The sequence below is a fragment of the Denticeps clupeoides genome, chromosome 15 (genome assembly GCF_900700375.1).
Source record: "Denticeps clupeoides chromosome 15, fDenClu1.1, whole genome shotgun sequence".
NCBI lineage: Eukaryota > Metazoa > Chordata > Actinopteri > Clupeiformes > Denticipitidae > Denticeps > Denticeps clupeoides.
This window is the reverse complement of record NC_041721.1, coordinates 2,366,736-2,384,247: the sequence shown is the minus strand read 5'-3', so window position 1 is coordinate 2,384,247 and position 17,512 is coordinate 2,366,736. Positions and strand designations below refer to the sequence as shown.

Here is a 17,512-nt window from a genome sequence, read left to right as displayed (position 1 = left end):
AATTTTACTACTGCTATACAGGATGGTATAGAGGCAGGTAGAGTAGCTCTTCTTTTTTATATTCCACCACCTTCTTAGGGACAGGGATATAATTCAAGTTGGCCATGGTTGGGACACATGTTCAAATTAAAACATCAAAATATAACCAAATAATTTTTTTTTACTTCTTTGGTTATAGAAGGAGGTAAATTCAATTGACTCATGTCCCCATTTACCAACATCAAGGTCGGTTTTGATAGAGTGATTTCAGTAAGATTTCATATTTCCTGTAGTCTCTCATATATCTCAGCATATAGATCATGGAGAAGAAGGAGAGAACAGGTTGGTTGACTGGTGGTGCACCAAATTCCTGATCAGGGTGGGATGTTGTCAAAAATATGATACATGATCAACTTGTCAAACAAGAACCAAAAAGCTGTGTTATGTAGAACCTGCTCTCCACATATAAGATTCTTATATATTCACCACAGAATGTAATTTAACATTAGCTCCAGATTTAATTTAATTTAAACACCACAGAGGAATTATATAAAAACAACAGAGAATATCAGTACATGTATGAAAAATTAAATCCTTTCTTGCTGCACATGTACTGGTGTGGTACCGGAGTATATGTCAGTTGTTATATAGTTAGATCTTCATGAATCAGTAGATCTTTAGTAACTCCTTAGAAACAGAAATCTAGAACAGAAATTCCTCACATCTTATTGGAACTCATGAAGTATAAAGCGTGAAATGAAACAAAAACTAAACCAAACCGGACAGTCAGGGTTCTTAGTTGGACCTGCCAGTCACATACCTTAAAGACTTGTGGCATTTTCATACCATGAATCTACAGACACAGTGCTAATTCAAGGAGTAAATTCAAATGTTTTTGAGGAACATTTCCCCCAACTTATCATTGCTGTGATACAGGCAACTTAATAGAAATGATACAGCATATGAATATGGGCCAGAATAAGGACTTCTGATGCTGAAAATGAAAGAAAACCTTCAAATGTTTTAAACATTTATGGTATGCAAGAACAAGAACCAAAAATGACGTGAGAACCTGTGTTATGTAGATCCTGCTCTCCACACACAGATTCTTATATATTCACAATGATGAAAAAATCTCTAATACAATGTGGCTTTTTACACGTGTCACCATGTTATTGAGGACGAGGTGAGATAAGGACACAATAATACTGCAGGTACAGTATAATAATAATAATATATTTTAATATATATAAATATATAATAACAAAAACCAATGCTGAAAATAACTGGGCGGTGATTAAGCATAAAGCATGAAATAAAATAAAACTAAACCAACATGGACAGTCAGGGTTCTTAGCTGGACCTGCCAGTCACATACAGTAAAGAACATGAACTAATTAGAAATAGGACAAGAACTGAAATGAGTCCAGACCTCAACCTACTGAGAATCTGTCGCATGTGCTCAAACTGAAGGTCCATGGTTGGACCAGCTGGAACAATTTGTAATGGATGAGTGGGCCAAAACGCCACAGGAGACCTGTGCCAACCTAGTAGACCTTATATCCAGCGTGGATACAAGGGGACACCCCTCACCCACCTAGGACAATCAGACCACATCTCCATTCTTTTCACCCCAGCCTATAGAGGTCCTCAGACCGAGCACAGGTTCCCCACACTGCTGTTCACTGATACACGACTGTGCTGCACAGTACAGTTTGAACCACATCAAGTTCGCAGATGACACAACAGTAGTGGGGCTCATCACCAACAATGATGAGAGGAGATAAAACATCTGGTGGAGAGGTGACGGAGCAACAACCTGACTCTCAATGTCACCAAGACCAAAGAGATGGTTGTCAACTTCTGGAAGAAATCGACTGTCCCCACCCCACTACCCATCGATGGATCTGCTGTAGAGATCGTCAGCAGCGTGAAGTTCCTGGGTGTGCACATGACAGACATCCTCTCCTGGAGCCTCAACACCACCTCCAACACCAAGAAAGCCCAGCAACACCTGCACATCCTCAGGACACTGAAGAAGGCCGACCGACTGGCAGACGGTTCCACAGCATCAGAACTGTAACTGCCAGACACCACAAGAGCTTCTTCTCACAAGCAGTCAGAGCTCTCAATGCACTCAATGCCCTGCAAATCACCAAAAAACTGTTAAACTCAACAATAAATACACTTCCAGCCTTAAGCACCTTCTAAAATCTGATCATTTTGCACATTTCTGCTTATTTTGCACATTTGTCATGTCTTGTGTGTCTTCTTTGAGTATTTTTATAGTCTGTATACATATTTAAGTTTCAGTTTTGTCTCATTTAGATTACATTTCTTTTGTAAATTAATGCATAATGTACAATAATTAGGTATAGGGGTATAACTCAGGCGTATAGGGGTATAATTCAAGTTATGGTTGGGGCCGAAGTTCAAGGTACAGAATGTTCAGAACAGAAACTCCCCACATCTTATTGGAACTGGGCGGTGATGAAGTGTAAAGCGTGAAATGAAACAAAAACTAAACCAAACCGGACAGTCAGGGTTCTTAGTTGGACCTGCCAGTCACATACATTAAATAAAATGAACTAATTAGAATTAGGACAAGAACTGAATTGAGATTTCGTGACTTGATCAGTGGTTTAATTACAGACACTTTAAATAAAAAAAATCCTCCAGACAGCGTCTTCATGTTCACTGCATATATATTTTTCTTTTTTTAATGCATCTAATAGAATACATTTGAACACAATTCATTTTTACATTTTGAAAACAATATTCATGGACATTTGATTCTGCTGACTGAAATATTAAAAAGAGAGCAAAATATTTAAAGAAAAAAATGCAGTGTGTATAAACACCACCCATGAAAACCACACCTACAGACTAGAACATACCATTAACTCCGATTGGTCAGGATCCCCTGCTGTGTCAGCTGGACTCATCCCAGCGATACTTAAGAAGATTTTTACATCAATCCAGATCTAAGCTGAGGAAACGAGCAAAGAGGCAGGTACGCAGTTTACATTTATTATGTTGTGAACTCAACAATTCATCCATTCTCTCTATTATTCATATTACCCATAAAAACATCTTTTTCAGAATCATCAAGAGACTGATTATACCAGGGTAAGTTTCTTTCACTTTCTCACTTTCCTATTTCCTTTAGTTGCTCATCTTAAGATCCTGTTTTGATCCTAAAGAGAATCAGGTTGGTTGAATGGTGGTGCACTAAATTCCTGATCAGGGTGAAAACAGGACACCAGCATCCAGCACATTACAGTTCTCTTCTGCTTGCCATCTCATCCATGGTCCTTTCGATCTCATCCCACAGTTCCTCCTGAACGACCAACTGCTCTTCCTGTTGCTGAGACTGTGTGCTCGTCTTCTCAAATTGTCTTTTTTTCTGGTGATTCTGCTGTTCTGATTAGTACCACATACACTAGTGGAAGACACAGGATCGATTGATGGTGAGCAATTTCACGTCCAGGTTCTTCACTAGTTCTGACTGGCAGCCGAGAACCAGAACTTGCTCATTATTTCTCTGTCTTGGGGCAGTGATGACCTAGTGGGTAAGGAAGCGGAACCCGTAAACGGAAGGTTGACTGTTCAAATCCCGAACAGCCACTGCTCATTAAAGGTGATGGTTAAAACCAGAGGACACATTTTGTTGTGTCACTGTGTGCTGTGTTTCACAATGACAATCACTTCACTTTCACGTTCACTCTTAAACACATTGTTGACTTAAAACACATTCTACCCCAGCTGATGAGATTTTACTTCCTGATGGAACATTCTTGGATGCACCGCATTCTCCATCAAATTATCCCTGCGTGTGAGAGGCGAGGTGCCAGAACTTCATCCCTCAGATGAGACCTTACAGTCTCACAAATACACTTTCCATATAATTTAAGAATTAATAATTATTCCATAGTATGTTGTCTATGCATTATATTTACATTTCCTTATTTCTTTTTTTACATTTTACCACAAAAGCAGACTTTGATGGAGTACCCAAATGATGTCGATACCAGTTCACGCAGGAGAAGGCACAGACAAGGAAACCCACATTGTCTGTTTGTTGCTGGAAAGAGTGATGGACAAATAATCGCTCTGGTCTTTCACACTCCATCCTTGTTTCAATGGATGTACGTCATCCAGAAACACAAATCAAAATTTAAGGGTCTGTCATTTGCATTCTATGCATCTACAGGCACAGTGCTAATTCAAGGAGTAAATGCAGATGTTTTTGAGCAACATTTCCCCCAACTTGTGAATGCTGTGAATGTCACAGGCAACCTAATAGAGATGATAGATCGTATGATAATCAACCAAAGAGAAAAGTGATGCTCAAACTATTCAAGCTGATCATGAATTCAGACTGATCTTTTAGCCTCTGGAGCTGGGGCACATATCAGCAATCCTGTCAGTGCACATGTTGCAATTTTGTTGTACAACTGTGTTAATACATTAAAAGATGACATGAAATACTAACTTGTACTTCCTGGTCTGGTCCAGATGTGATTTGCACGATTCTTAATAAAATTAGATTAATCAGAGGTTAGCCCATATATTTAGAAAGCAGGATCATGAAGGAAGTTGTGTATCATCATTTTAATGTCAATGTACATGCATATAGTGACAATAAAATGCATTCTATTCTATTTTATATATATTTTATATCAGGTTTCAAATCACCTGGCTCATTAGCACCTGTGTTTCTGTACATTATCACTGAACCTTTACGGTTTGGGCTTGAAACCAACTGCTTCCTTACCTGCTAGATCAGTGCTGTCCCATGTGCGCATTTACACTCCCATGACTAGAATAGTGTTTGACTGGATTATGAATGGAAAAATTAAAATGTAAAGTCTAAAGTGCAGAAGAACCAAGACACGATGCCACATCATCTACATATGAGAGGAAAAAATACTGCAGGACTGAAATAAAATGTCTTGTGGTGAAAAATGGAATCTATGTTTACTACGTTTATATTGTGTCGTGTATGATTTTTTTAAAGTTCCGAATCATTGAAAGAAAACTCTCTCATGAATCACAAAAAGAGTATCAACTCATCTGCCCCCCCAACAAATAGCAAAATCATTTTTACAAAATTATCAACAAGCACACAAACACAATACTTTTAAACACAATTTTCATTCTAGATTCTGATGACTACATTTCTAACATTATTCATTTATGAAAGATTTAATTTAATTTAGGAAAACACACCCGTGAATATCTACAGATTTACACATAAAAAAAGCATTAATAAAATCATCCAAACTAAGTTCCAATATAAACTCACTTTCAAAGAAGAAGAAACTTCACCCTGGAATAATATCTGCTCCCTTTAGGACAGAAATCAAAACTGAGTCCTAATTGAGCTATAAGGGGACTTGGCTGGGACAATCAAAGATGGGGGATGAGGCGTGAGTTTTGTATCGGTGGCGCACAGAAGGGAAAACTAGTGAGAGTCAACCAACTTTTAACTTCTGTTCTAACCCTGCTGGAGCTCGAACTAGGGCACTTTTGCTCCAGCAACTGGAGGGAGACATGGTGCTGGCATGTGCTCTGAAACATGGCAGTGTAGAAACCTTCTCAGTCATCTGAGCAAAAGAGAAATGAGCGTTTGGTTCAGTAGAAGACATGATGATGCACTTCAGATGGACAGGAGCAGACTTAAATCATTAATAATATCCTTAAACTTGTCTAAAGTTTGAGCGTTGATGGGCCAGAATAAGGACTTATGATGCTGAAAATGAGAGAAAACCTTCAAATGTATTAAACATGAACAAGAATATTAAGCAAGAACAAGAATAGTTATTCAACACAAGCTCAGAACGACAACAAGTATTTGTTCATGTCTATGATCTGGAATGGATGAGAATCACAGAATATTTATCCCATATCAATTAATTAAGCTACAAATTAATTCTCAGATGCATTCATATTTTTAAAAGTTTTACATTAGATACTTCGATAAGAAAAAAATATCATGGCATGCATGAAAAATAAAATCCTTTCTTTCTGCATACATACTGGTGCGGTGCGGGAGTGTACATCAGATTTTTTTATGGGATCATACCAGTAGAGCTTGAAGCATAAAGCATGAAACACAGTATAACTGGACAGTCAGGTGCACAGAACAGGCCAAAGGTTTGGAACACACCTTCTCATTCAATGTGTTTTCTTTATTTTCATGACCATTTACATTGGTAGATTCTCACTGAAGGCATCAAAACTATGAATGAACAGCATTGACCGGAGCTTCTACGGGAGCTTCAACCGGAGGTTTCACCGGCGCATTGACTGGAGCTTCTACGGGAGCATTGACTGTAAAAAAATCACCCAGGATGGACCAGATTTTTGTCTAATGCTCCAGGACAGGCTGGAATTCTCAGAAGACAAGAATAACCAGGACCTTCATAGTTCATCATGAATGTGTTGGAATTAGATATGAATGTAATGTTCTACTTACGACACATTTTGAGCAAATTCTAGAGGATTTTTCTGATCTTTGTCTAAACAAATCAGATAAAGATTATTTTCTTGCATATCTTCTTCTATTTGTGCCTGTAGGTCTTTATTATGATTTTCTAGATTTTAGATGCTTAAATATGTCTTATAAAACAATTAAAACAATGTTCTTATATTTTGTGCATTTCCTACATGAGAAAATAAGTATTATTATGTGTGAGTCATATTGTCAGCAGAAGTTAATCATGAGTTTTTAAAATAAATTCAGTTTTCCTTCTCTCTTATTCATTTAAATTTATTGATGATGTGAAACAATGTCACCACTTTTGATTTTTAAAAAGCGTCGATCCTGTAATCTATAGCCATTAACATGCATTATAGTGGCTGCAATAAAAGGTGATGCGTAGCAGCCTAGTGAGTCCTACCTAGTCACCTATGAACCTGAAGACCACAAAGTCCCAAGTTCAAACCCCACTTACTAAACCGTGAGTGTCTCCAGAGACTGTCCCAGTTCCCCTGGATAAGGGCATTTGATAAATGCAGTAAAAATGTATAAAATCCTGCTGTCACATAACGCTCCCCCGTTTCAAAGATCATTTGCGGTATTTGCAGTAGTTTTACATAATTTCTTTATGAATGTGAACACACACAAACACAAATGAAACAGCAGATAAAAAAAGAAATGCTGTATGTTACATAATTTTTTATGGATTTCTTAAGTTAATTCAGAAAAATGTAATCTGCTACAAAAAAAAGAAAAAAAAAAGAAAAAAGAAAAAGCGGTCAGTCCCGCCGTCTACATGGTTCATGTTTCAGAGTCCAGTCCTGGACGTGAGACATGGATGTCTAGGTCCGACCTGACTCTGGCTCCAGAAACGTATTTGATTGTGTGTGTTGGGAGGTTGCTGGATTGTAATGTGCTGGGTGCGTGCACACACACACACACACACACACACTCCATCCAGCACTGAAAAGCGGATCTTCTCCCAGGAGCTGGTGATCCATTCCAGTTGAGTGTGTCAGGGGTCGGAGTTCAACTCAGTTTACAGAGAACACAACTTTTATCAGATTCTGAACTGAAACAGAACACGACAGAAAGGGATGTGGAGAACACACACACACACACACACACACACACACACACCCACCAAGCAGAGACCTGGACCAGAACCTCCCTGATGATCAAAATTTACGCAGGTTTGTCTGTGTGTGTGTGTGTGTGTGTGTGTGTATTTGCTCTAAGCTGCAGAATAAAAGGTGAAGTGGATTCTGGGTCGAATCCTCCGGCTGCAGCTCAAAATCCAGAACTTCTGACCTGGTCCAACCAAAATGTCTCTAAAAGAAGCAAGCAGGGAAGATTTAGACTGACGAACTGAATAACAAAAACACACACACACACACACACACACACGCACACACGCACACACGCACACTCCCTCACCAGTGGCCCATGCCAGCAGGGCCAAGCGGCTGCGCCAGGCTGTAAATTTCCTGCAGCTGCTTCTTCTGGTCGTCACTGAGTGTCGCTGTGAGCGTCTGGTACCAGACCGGGTCCGAACTCTGTACACCTGCGGCACAACGACAACTTTATACCACACACACGTGCACGCGCGCACACACACACACGCGCACACCCACACACGCACGCACACACACACACGGCCATACGTACGCAGCAGCGCCGCCGTGAAGAACTGGTACTCGTTTTCTCCGTTGTCGTAGTCTACGGGCGTACTGTACTCCTCCAGCGGCGTCCCCTCCAGCCCCTCCTCATCCCAGTAGTCATCCTCGTCCTCCTCGTCTTCGTCCCCGCGCCCAGACTGCACGCTGGACGACTGCTGCATGGAGTTCCGGCTCTCGTTCACCTCATCTTCATCACTGGGAATCTCCTCTGCAAAATCATCATCACCACCACACCTTTGATTAAAATGTAGTTTCTGATCATGAAAAGACTTTTGCTGAATGACAAATCAGAATAATATTCCTTTAAAAGAAAAACAGTTTGAACATCTCAACTTTTTTATATTATTTGACAGTGTCAGAGAAGATCATTACTGCCACCTTCTGGAAATTTGATCGATTTTCATCCTTCTAAATTGGATGAAATGAGGTTCTACATCTTGGATTCAGAACGTCTCACCGTTCTCCTCGTCCTCGGCGCATGTCCCCCTGCAGAGGGCGTCTGGTTTGTGGAGGAGTCGGGTGGAGTAAAGGTGCTTCAGGCCCAGGAAGAGGAGCAGGATGGAGGGGATGATCTGCCCGGCGACGCCCTCCACCGCAGCCGGCCGGCTGGACAGCTCCATCAGGACGCTCAGGCCGATGATGCACATCTTCCGGTCATGGAGGCTGCAGGGTGAAGGAGAGGTTGGGGATGGTCCTTCACAACCAGGATCTATAGGCGAGTCTGAAGCACTCGTCCTACCCCAGGAAGAACTCGGTGTCGTTCATCCACTGGTTGATGAACTGCGCTGTGATTGGCTCAGGGCTGTGTGGGAAACGGATGTTGTCCAACGTGTGCAGCAGGAGGGCGGGGTTATAGTACAGAGCGGCTATGGCCACCTGGAGACACATGGTCCTCAACTCACTCGACTTCACGCCACGCGTCAACCGCTCCAGAACGGCTTCCACGAACACGGGAATACACTGACACACACACACACACACACACACACACACACACACACACACACACACACACACACACACAAGCTCAGTGTGTTTCCCAACTCCAGACGTTGCTCCATCCTGCAAGATCCTCCCCTTCTCTCACCTGGTCGATGCCCCTCCCCCGGCACTGCAGGATTATGACCTCCAGAAGTTTGGCGGCGTGACATTCAGCGTCCTCTCCAGCATCACTGGTCAACACCTGCAGGTCAGAGGACAAAAAGGTCAAAGTTTTGCACCAACCTGGGGACGTAAAAACCGGAACGGAGCGTCCCCTCACTTTCTTGCACATGGTGTAGATGACCTCCAGGTGTTTGGGACTGGAGAGCAGCATGTCCGTATCCACCGTCACGTAGTTGTGCAGCAGAGGCATCATGTCTGCATGAGGAGGGGGATAAAAAGGTGTTGGGGGATGCGGGCGTCCCGGGTAGAAACCGGGGTTTGGGTCTTCTGGCGGTACCTGTGAAGTAGTCGAAGCAGTCGTGCTGGAAGACGTCGTAGAGAACGCCGAGGAGCTGCCACATCTGCGGCGAGATGGTCTGACACGTCAGGCCGAACGCCAGCGACAGGATCTCCTCATAAAACTCTACGGAGCAGCGGAAACATGAAAAATATCCGTCAAAACGCTCATCCCGCACTCATCGTGTCAAATGCGTTCATACCAAACACAACATAAAAATGCGATCTATTCCGTACATAATCCGTACCTACAATGGGTTTCTGCAGGACCAGGCCAATCACCTGCAAACAGATTCCCTCCAGCTGCTGAGTAATCTGGAAAAGGAAATAATATACATGTTCGTATTATTCATTAGGGGCAGTGGCGGCCTAGAGGGGCAGCGGTGGCCGGGCGGTTAAGGAAGCGGCCCCGTAATCAGAAGGTTGACGATTCGAATCCTGACCCGCCAAGGTGCCACTGAGCAAAGCACCGTCCCCACACACTGCTCCCCGGGCGCCTGTCATGGCCGCCCACTGCTCACTCAGGGTGATGGTTAAATGCAGAGGACACATTTCACCGTGTGCACCGTCGGCTGTGCATCACAATGACAATCACTTGACTTCTCTTTTTTTTTTTTTTTTTGCATGTAGCACTTTTGTTCATTATTTTACAGTTTATATAAACAAGTAACTTTTTTTCAATCAGAATTTCTCTGCATCTGTTAACTGTGACTGTGACGTGATCATGAAGTTCACTGCATCGTTACAGCCGCAGTATAAACGTGTGCGAGTGAGTGTGTTACCTCTTTATGGTCCTCCATGACAGTGAGGATGGTGTCGATGGTGCTGAGGATGCCGAGGGCCGTCACTGTTTTGTCTTCACACTCCTCGTATTCCTCGCTGTCCAACAATTTACGGAAGATCTCCGCCTGACGGGGGAAAAAAATAATAATAATAATTCTGAGATATGATAATAAATACATATACAATATAAAAGGCAAATGCAGTTATGAACCGAGGGAAATAAGCATGGCGGGGACAGCAGTACCAGGTTCTGCGTCATCTCCACGGCGATCAGCGCCACCTCCTCGTTGTACTCGCAGATCATCTTCTGGATGACGTTGGTCAGGTCATCGTTCTCCGTCTCCTTGATGACGTGGAGCAGCTCCTGCATTACGGGCCGGATGTAGGGGCGGATGTAGACCTTAGCTGAAGGGAGGAGGAAGATGTAGATGAGGTGAGGAGATCTTGGTGCTGTAAACGGCATGTTATGTTTTCACTGGAACTTTGTGTTTGTGTGTGTATGTGTGTGTGTGTGTGTGTGACCTTGCTCCTGGTTGCTGACGAGCGTCTGCAGGGCGATGGCTGCCTCCACTTTAACGGGCATCTCCTTGTCGGTGAGGAGATCCTGTTTGACCAACTCGACCGCGTTCCTCAGGACCAGCTCATCATGGAACTTCAGTGGGCTGAACGAGTGCAGAACCCAACACGACTGCAAACACACACATACACACACACACACACCTTGATATGTGCTGCAGTGCATGTGTGACTCCACCTGGTGGTGAGTAGGTGAAAGTTCCACAGATGAATGACGACGGACACTTCATAACCAGCTAGAACGTCTGACCTGACTGGGTTCTTCTATATTAGCCTGACTGCATTCATGCGAGGGGTGTTGAAATTAATGTCATCACCAGAATCAGAACATGATCATAATGCCGTTGCTTGCTGGTTTTCTGGCAGCGGTATAAAAATTCTAGTTAAAAAGTAGTGCCGGTAGTGACTGTAGAGGACTGATCTGAGTACAGCTCCTCGTCCATAGGAACGCTTGACGTAAACGCCCTCTGAACGCCATACGCGCTTTTGCTTCGTAGCTGCTTTCACTGGTTCACTGGTGTTTGCTTGCCACTCTTTACCTACCCAGAGTGCCGCTGTGCTCAGATCAGGCCACCACAGTCACCACAGGCACTACTTTTTAACTAGGATTTTCATGAAATTGACGCAGTGCACTCTCACCCTAAGGGATGCCAGATGGGGCAGTGGTGGCCTAGCGGTTAAGGAAGTGGCCCCGTAATCAGAAGGTTGCCGGTTCGAATCCCGACCCGCCAAGGTGCCATCCCCACACACTGCTCCCCGGGCACCTGTCATGGCTGCCCACTGCTCACTCAGAGTGATGGTTAAAAGCAGAGGACAAATTTCACTGTGTGCACCATGTGCTGTGCTGCTGTGTATCACATGTGACAATCACTTCACTTTCAACGTATGAATGAGGAAATTAACTCTCATCTCACTGACTTATTTAAAAACATAACGTGAAGTTGTAGATGTAGAAAAATCGATAGAAAAATGATGCGTCATGGTAATCGAGGCACTGATAGTCGTAATCGAATCATGAGTGCAGTGAAGGTTCACGCCTCTAATTCATACCAAGTAAACCAAACCCTCCACTGTGAAAGTCACCAGAACCAAAACACCCAACCAAAGTCACGCCTTCGACTCACATTCACCAGGCGCAGGGTCCAACAGGACTGCGGGCACAGAGGTCAGGGGTCAGTTTAAAACACACAGGACCGGGATCAGGCCTGCGCCGGGCCCGGACTCACCCTCGCACGCAGGTAGCCGAGGCCGGAGTTGAGCAGAGGGAAGACGTAGTTCTGCAGCATGAGCTCCATCTGGTCCCGGTACAGGCGCTTCTACAGGCGGGGAGACGAGAGGACAAACGTCACACCCCGGACACGATCGCGGGCAACGCTCCCCGTTCCGCATCTGGCACCTTCAGCAAGAGCTCAGCCAGCGAGCCGATGACGTGCAGCGCTCCGTCCTTCCTCCGGGGGTCAGCGTTTGGGTCCACCAGGATCTGGTGGCAGAACTCCATCATCTGGGGCAGAACCTGGCAACGAGGACCGGGTGGAGGGCAGATCTTCATCAGCTGTCAGTTTCAAGCCAGCGCCTCATTCACATCCCATAGAGTAGAACAAAACACACACACTCACACACTCACCTCTTTTCTCTTCCTCGCAGCTTTGCACAGGAGGCTCTGGGCAGCTGTGGCGGGGAAAACGTGGTCGTCGTACGCGTCTGGAAGAGACAGAGTCGCTGCAGTTACGCCTCAGAAGTCCCACCATGGCCACGAGGGGGCGGGGTTCCTGCACTCACTGAACTTCATGCGGATGTATTCGTACGGGTCCTCCTGCCAGAGCTTCTCATCCTCGTCCTTGTAGCACATGAGGGGGAAGATCACCTCGCGGCTTATCGTCTGCGGAGGGGAAGAAGAAGAAGAGGTCGCGCTGAGCGACATGGGGATCGACGCGGCCGGGGCGACCTTCGGTCGTCCAGAGGCGCACCTGCATGTGAGGCTTCATCTGCTTCCAGGTGAGCGAGTGGGCCACGCCCTGGTTCAGGTAGTTGAGCGTCTGCTGGAGAACGCGAGGGGCAACGTACTGTTTCTGTCTGTGCTGATCGACGATCTTCAGCAGAACCTACAAAACACACAAACAGCGTTTCTAACGTGATGAACCTGAGACCAGGTGGGTTATAGATGCATGGTGGTGGGTTATATAGATGCATGGTGGTGGGTTATATAGATGTATGGTGGCGGGTTATATAGATGCATGTTGGCGGGTTATATAGATGCATGGTGGCGGGTTATATAGATGCATGGTGGCGGGTTATATAGATGTATGGTGGCGGGTTATATAGATGCATGGTGGCGGGTTATATAGATGCATGGTGGCGGGTTATATAGATGCATGGTGGCGGGTTATATAGATGCATGGTGGCGGGTTATATAGATGCATGGTGGCGGGTTATATAGATGCATGGTGGCGGGTTATAGAGATGCATGGTGGCGGGTTATAGAGATGCATGGTGGCGGGTTATAGAGATGCATGGTGGCGGGTTACCATGCATCTACCATGCATATATGGGCGGCTTATATGGTGCCACTGGAATGGATGAAGAGTATTCTTGAGTCTATAAGGTGACAGTAATATAATAATAAGATAACCTTGTTTTCATTATGAAATGGGTTTGACTAAAAGAAAATGTTGTTTTTGTCTGTTTTACTCTGTACTTGTACTATATTGACTGGGTTAAATAGAATTGCATTATTAGTTAATATATATAAAATATTCAAGGATAATTATGACTAAAATAAGACAAAAATATTCAGACTTTTAGTCGACTGAAACGTGACTAGAATAAAATGAGTCTGGACGTGATAAAGAAAAAGAGTAATAAAGACTAAAATGACAGCTTGACTCAAAGACTCGACCAAAACCGAAATGAAGACAGAAACGGCAGAAACCAGTATAGGTATGAAGCTCCGCCCACCTCACGTGGAGTAAAAAGACATCTCTGCTCACCTGCTGTATGCCGACGGCGTACGTCTTCAGGAAAAAATCGGCAAATTCAAAATACTCTTTTGTCACATTGCCTGGACTTCCATACCTAAAGCCAGATTCTGGTGTTAATTTGACGTGTTTTTTCCATTAAGACACATTTAGCAGATTCAAGACTAATTAAAAAAAAGTTATAAAAGATAGAAGATGGCCGACAATCACCTTTCAAAAAGCCTGGTGACGATGTGCAGAGACCACTTCTTACACTTCCACCACACCAACTGAGGACGGTCATCCTCATCAACCTCCAACGTCTCCTAGCAACCACAACATAGAGCCTGCCATTTGACAACATTCATAGGCTCGTAGCACACTGAGGTCAGGGGTCAAGCGCGACTTTCAGTCTGCAATTCATGTACAATCTCTTACCGGAGGAACGTCACGGTCGATGACGGCCCTCAGGATCTCCATCCACTGGGTCATCACGGTGTTGCCGACCAGTTGCAGCGGCAGAGAATACTGCACCAGAGAACAGAGGCCCCGCCCATCAACAAGACCAGCTCACCCCCCAAAACAAGGTCGTTAGATGCGGCTACCTGGATGAGCGCGTGGAAGATTTTCAGGATCTGCTTCTGAATGAGCACGGAGAAGATGGTGGCGTCGGGCAGCAGCTGCCCGATGAGCTGTTGGAGGCGGGGCAGAAAGAGCTGCATGGCGGCCAGCAGCGGGTCCCGCTCCTCCGCCTTCTTAAACCTGCCAACGATTTTATTATTAATCATGGCATCGTGGGGTCATCTCCTGTCCTCCAGATGCTGCGAAGCAGAGTTATGCCACGGCAGCTGGTCACGTGAAGAGAAACATCTGATGCATTCCAAAAGTTCTGAGGCATTTACAATCATCCTCAGTTTTAAAGGTCTCCTGACATGAAATTTTGTTCAATTTTTTCCCCTTTTATTTCGGTCTCGTCGGTCCCCTAATTCTGTATCTAAAGTCTCTTTCCGAAATTCAGCCGTGGTGCAGAATTCCAGCCACTTTGATCCAGTCCCACAATGAGATTTCCCAGGACGCCGAGTTTCACCGTCTGTTGCTTTAAATGCTAATGAGGAGGAGCAGACAGAACGTCGTGTCGGCGTTTTCCCAAGAAAAAATAAAACGAACCCGCCGGTTCTTCGCATTCTCGCGTGATGGAACTTAAAAAAAAAAATTTAAATACATTTGTGCGACTTGAATGCTTCGCACGTATGGAAGCCATCATGGTCGGTGGAGATAATGTTTTAGGGCAGAAAAAGCATGAGAAACAGGAGGTAACCTTTCTCCTTATGCCATCATAAGGGGACAAGTTCCAGATCCGACCGTCTGAGCTGCCGCTCTCGGAACCTATCGCCATTTCTGGCCACTGCAGGACCATAGACGGGTTCAGGGAACTCGTATTAATGTTAAATCATCTCACAAAGTCACATTTTCATGTCAGGGGACCTTAAAAATAGTAATAATTTCTATTATTAGTCTGGAAATAGTGATTTGTAAAATTTAGAACAGGAGCGCTCTCAGATTATTTTAGAAACTCTGCAGCAGAGTTCGCCCTCCGGAGATGCAGTTACCGCGGCAACCGTGCGGGACTCACTCGTACGTCTTCACCAGCTGGTACAGGGACAGCAGGCTGCCGTACCAGCTCCCGCTGTTCTGGGACTGGAGGTAGAGGGCGATCTTGTCCACGACGGCGGTCCACCGGCCGGGGAAGTCGTGCTTGATGATGACGCGCAGGCACACGGTCAGCTGGGCCCTGTCCACCAGAAATACGTCAGCACAGAGCACGGAACCCGGGAGAACCCGGGAGAACGCGGGCGTGTTGGCGGACGCACCGGATGGATTCGGGGCAGCGGATGATGGCCTCCACCACGTTGTCTCGGATCTGCTGCCGGTCGTTCTCGTGGATGTTGAAGGGAAACACCACCTCCCCCGGCGCCGGTTCCCGGTCCTGCCAGTACTGGCCCATCATGTTCTTCAGGTAGATGGCGGCTGCACAGTCACAACATTTCACGTCACGAACTACAATTATCTCAGTGCGCGTGACCAGACAAAGTTGTGCCGAAAAATTTGAAGATCAGGGGCGGCTTTCTTCTGGTGAATTTCCAACATGGATAAAACAGCAACAAGAATGAAAGGTTTTTCAGGAAAGAGTTGTGAAAGGGTGGTAGTGACACACTCGCCTATGAACCAGAAGACCCAGGTTCAAATCCCACTTACTACCATTGTGTAGCAAGATACTTAACCCTGAGTGTCTCCAGGGGGGGGGACTGTCCCTGTAACTACTGATTGTAAGTCGCTCTGGATAAGAGAGACTTTATATGTAAATGTAAGGGACTCCCTAAAAGTGTAAAACCCTGATAAAAAAGTGGTAATTAATAATAATGTTGATGTGTAGAGAGGGGCTGGAAGAACTGGGTGTCGGTCTATCCCAACTCTGTAAAATAATGAATGATAAACTCCTACAGTCGGAGAATAATATTGTATTTCTGCTCTTTCACTACACACATCATGTCAAGGAAATTCTGCAATAAACGATTTATGTGAATGAGTATTTAAATCAATGTTTTTTGTTACATTAGTAACAATCAGTATTTTGTCCTCACTGCTTTGCTATAAAATTGGTGCCTGAGACTTTTGCACAATTCTGTACATCCGGTCCCTGTCCGTGTCTGGATGGGTTTGTGTGTGAATGTGTGTGCATATATAAGTGTGTGTGCATATATGAGTGTGTGTATGTGTGTGTATATATATAAGTGTGTGTGTGTGTGTGTGTGTATATAAACCCACCTGCCTGGCGAACTGGAAACTCCACTTGTTCTGAAGTGATGATCTGCAGCAGCGTTGGCGCGAAGTTGATGATCTTGAAAGACTGAACCGAGAGAATTTAAAACGTTACGAGGGACACGACGTGCACGTTTAATCTGGTGTTTTATCAGATTTTAACTCTTTTTAAATAAAGATTTCATTATTGAAGACGTGACGGACTTAACTTCAAAACACAAACTAACATTTACAACAAGCGACAACCGCACACGTCCACAACACGACGCCCGGTAAACCGGCGCATCTATCCGGGACCCGGTCCCGACCCGGGCCGGGCCGGGCCTGCAGCGCAGCCCCCCGGAACCCCCTGAACCGGTTCGGACCCGGACCAGAACGGCGGCGCTGGACGGAGAGGACGTCCGCGGCGCTGCCCACCTGTTTGAGCTCATTCTCCGCCGCGATTCGCAGGCCGGGGTCTATGGTTCCCTTCAGCGCCTGCACGATCCTGTCGGGATCCATGGGATCGGCAGCCCGTCGGCGGTTTTCTCCTCGGTCCGCCGCTCTGCAATCGGCCTGCCGCTTTACCGCCGAGCGCGGGCGGCTGTCGCAAAGGCCCCGCAAAGAGAGACGGTTTACGGCAAAGAGCACGGCAGCCATGGAAACGGAGTTGCCACGTCCGCTCCTTTCAAGCGGCATTGAGTTTAATAAAGAACGGTCATAAACGTTCAAAATCAGCGGGCGTTTTTTTTTTTATTATTGCACCAAGAGTCAATTGCTGAAAAAAAAAAAAAGGGCCAACAAGTTTAATATAAGTC

General features: G+C 45.0%; 1 protein-coding gene and 1 long non-coding RNA gene across 2 annotated transcripts; one reads left to right on the top strand and one right to left on the bottom strand.

The window, feature by feature from the left end:
* The first annotated feature begins 2,962 nt into the window (after positions 1–2,962).
* Positions 2,963–4,643, top strand: LOC114765153 (uncharacterized). The gene is made up of 2 exons (XR_003742585.1): positions 2,963–2,992; positions 3,082–4,643. It is a non-coding gene; the product is annotated as an uncharacterized LOC114765153 (long non-coding RNA).
* A 2,095-nt stretch (positions 4,644–6,738) lies between these two features.
* Positions 6,739–17,280, bottom strand: ipo8 (importin 8). Its single transcript, XM_028954456.1, has 25 exons — positions 17,133–17,280; positions 16,722–16,803; positions 15,767–15,923; positions 15,529–15,687; positions 14,501–14,657; positions 14,334–14,423; positions 14,127–14,221; positions 13,929–14,013; positions 12,909–13,043; positions 12,721–12,820; positions 12,566–12,642; positions 12,338–12,454; positions 12,168–12,257; positions 10,888–11,053; positions 10,610–10,770; positions 10,365–10,490; positions 9,831–9,897; positions 9,584–9,709; positions 9,404–9,501; positions 9,230–9,325; positions 8,882–9,102; positions 8,600–8,805; positions 8,132–8,350; positions 7,901–8,027; positions 6,739–7,794 (listed from the first exon to the last, which is right to left on the bottom strand). Coding segments are annotated over exons 1-25 (3,042 nt in total). The 5' UTR covers positions 17,217–17,280; the 3' UTR covers positions 6,739–7,793.
* Between the last annotated feature and the right edge of the window lie 232 nt (positions 17,281–17,512).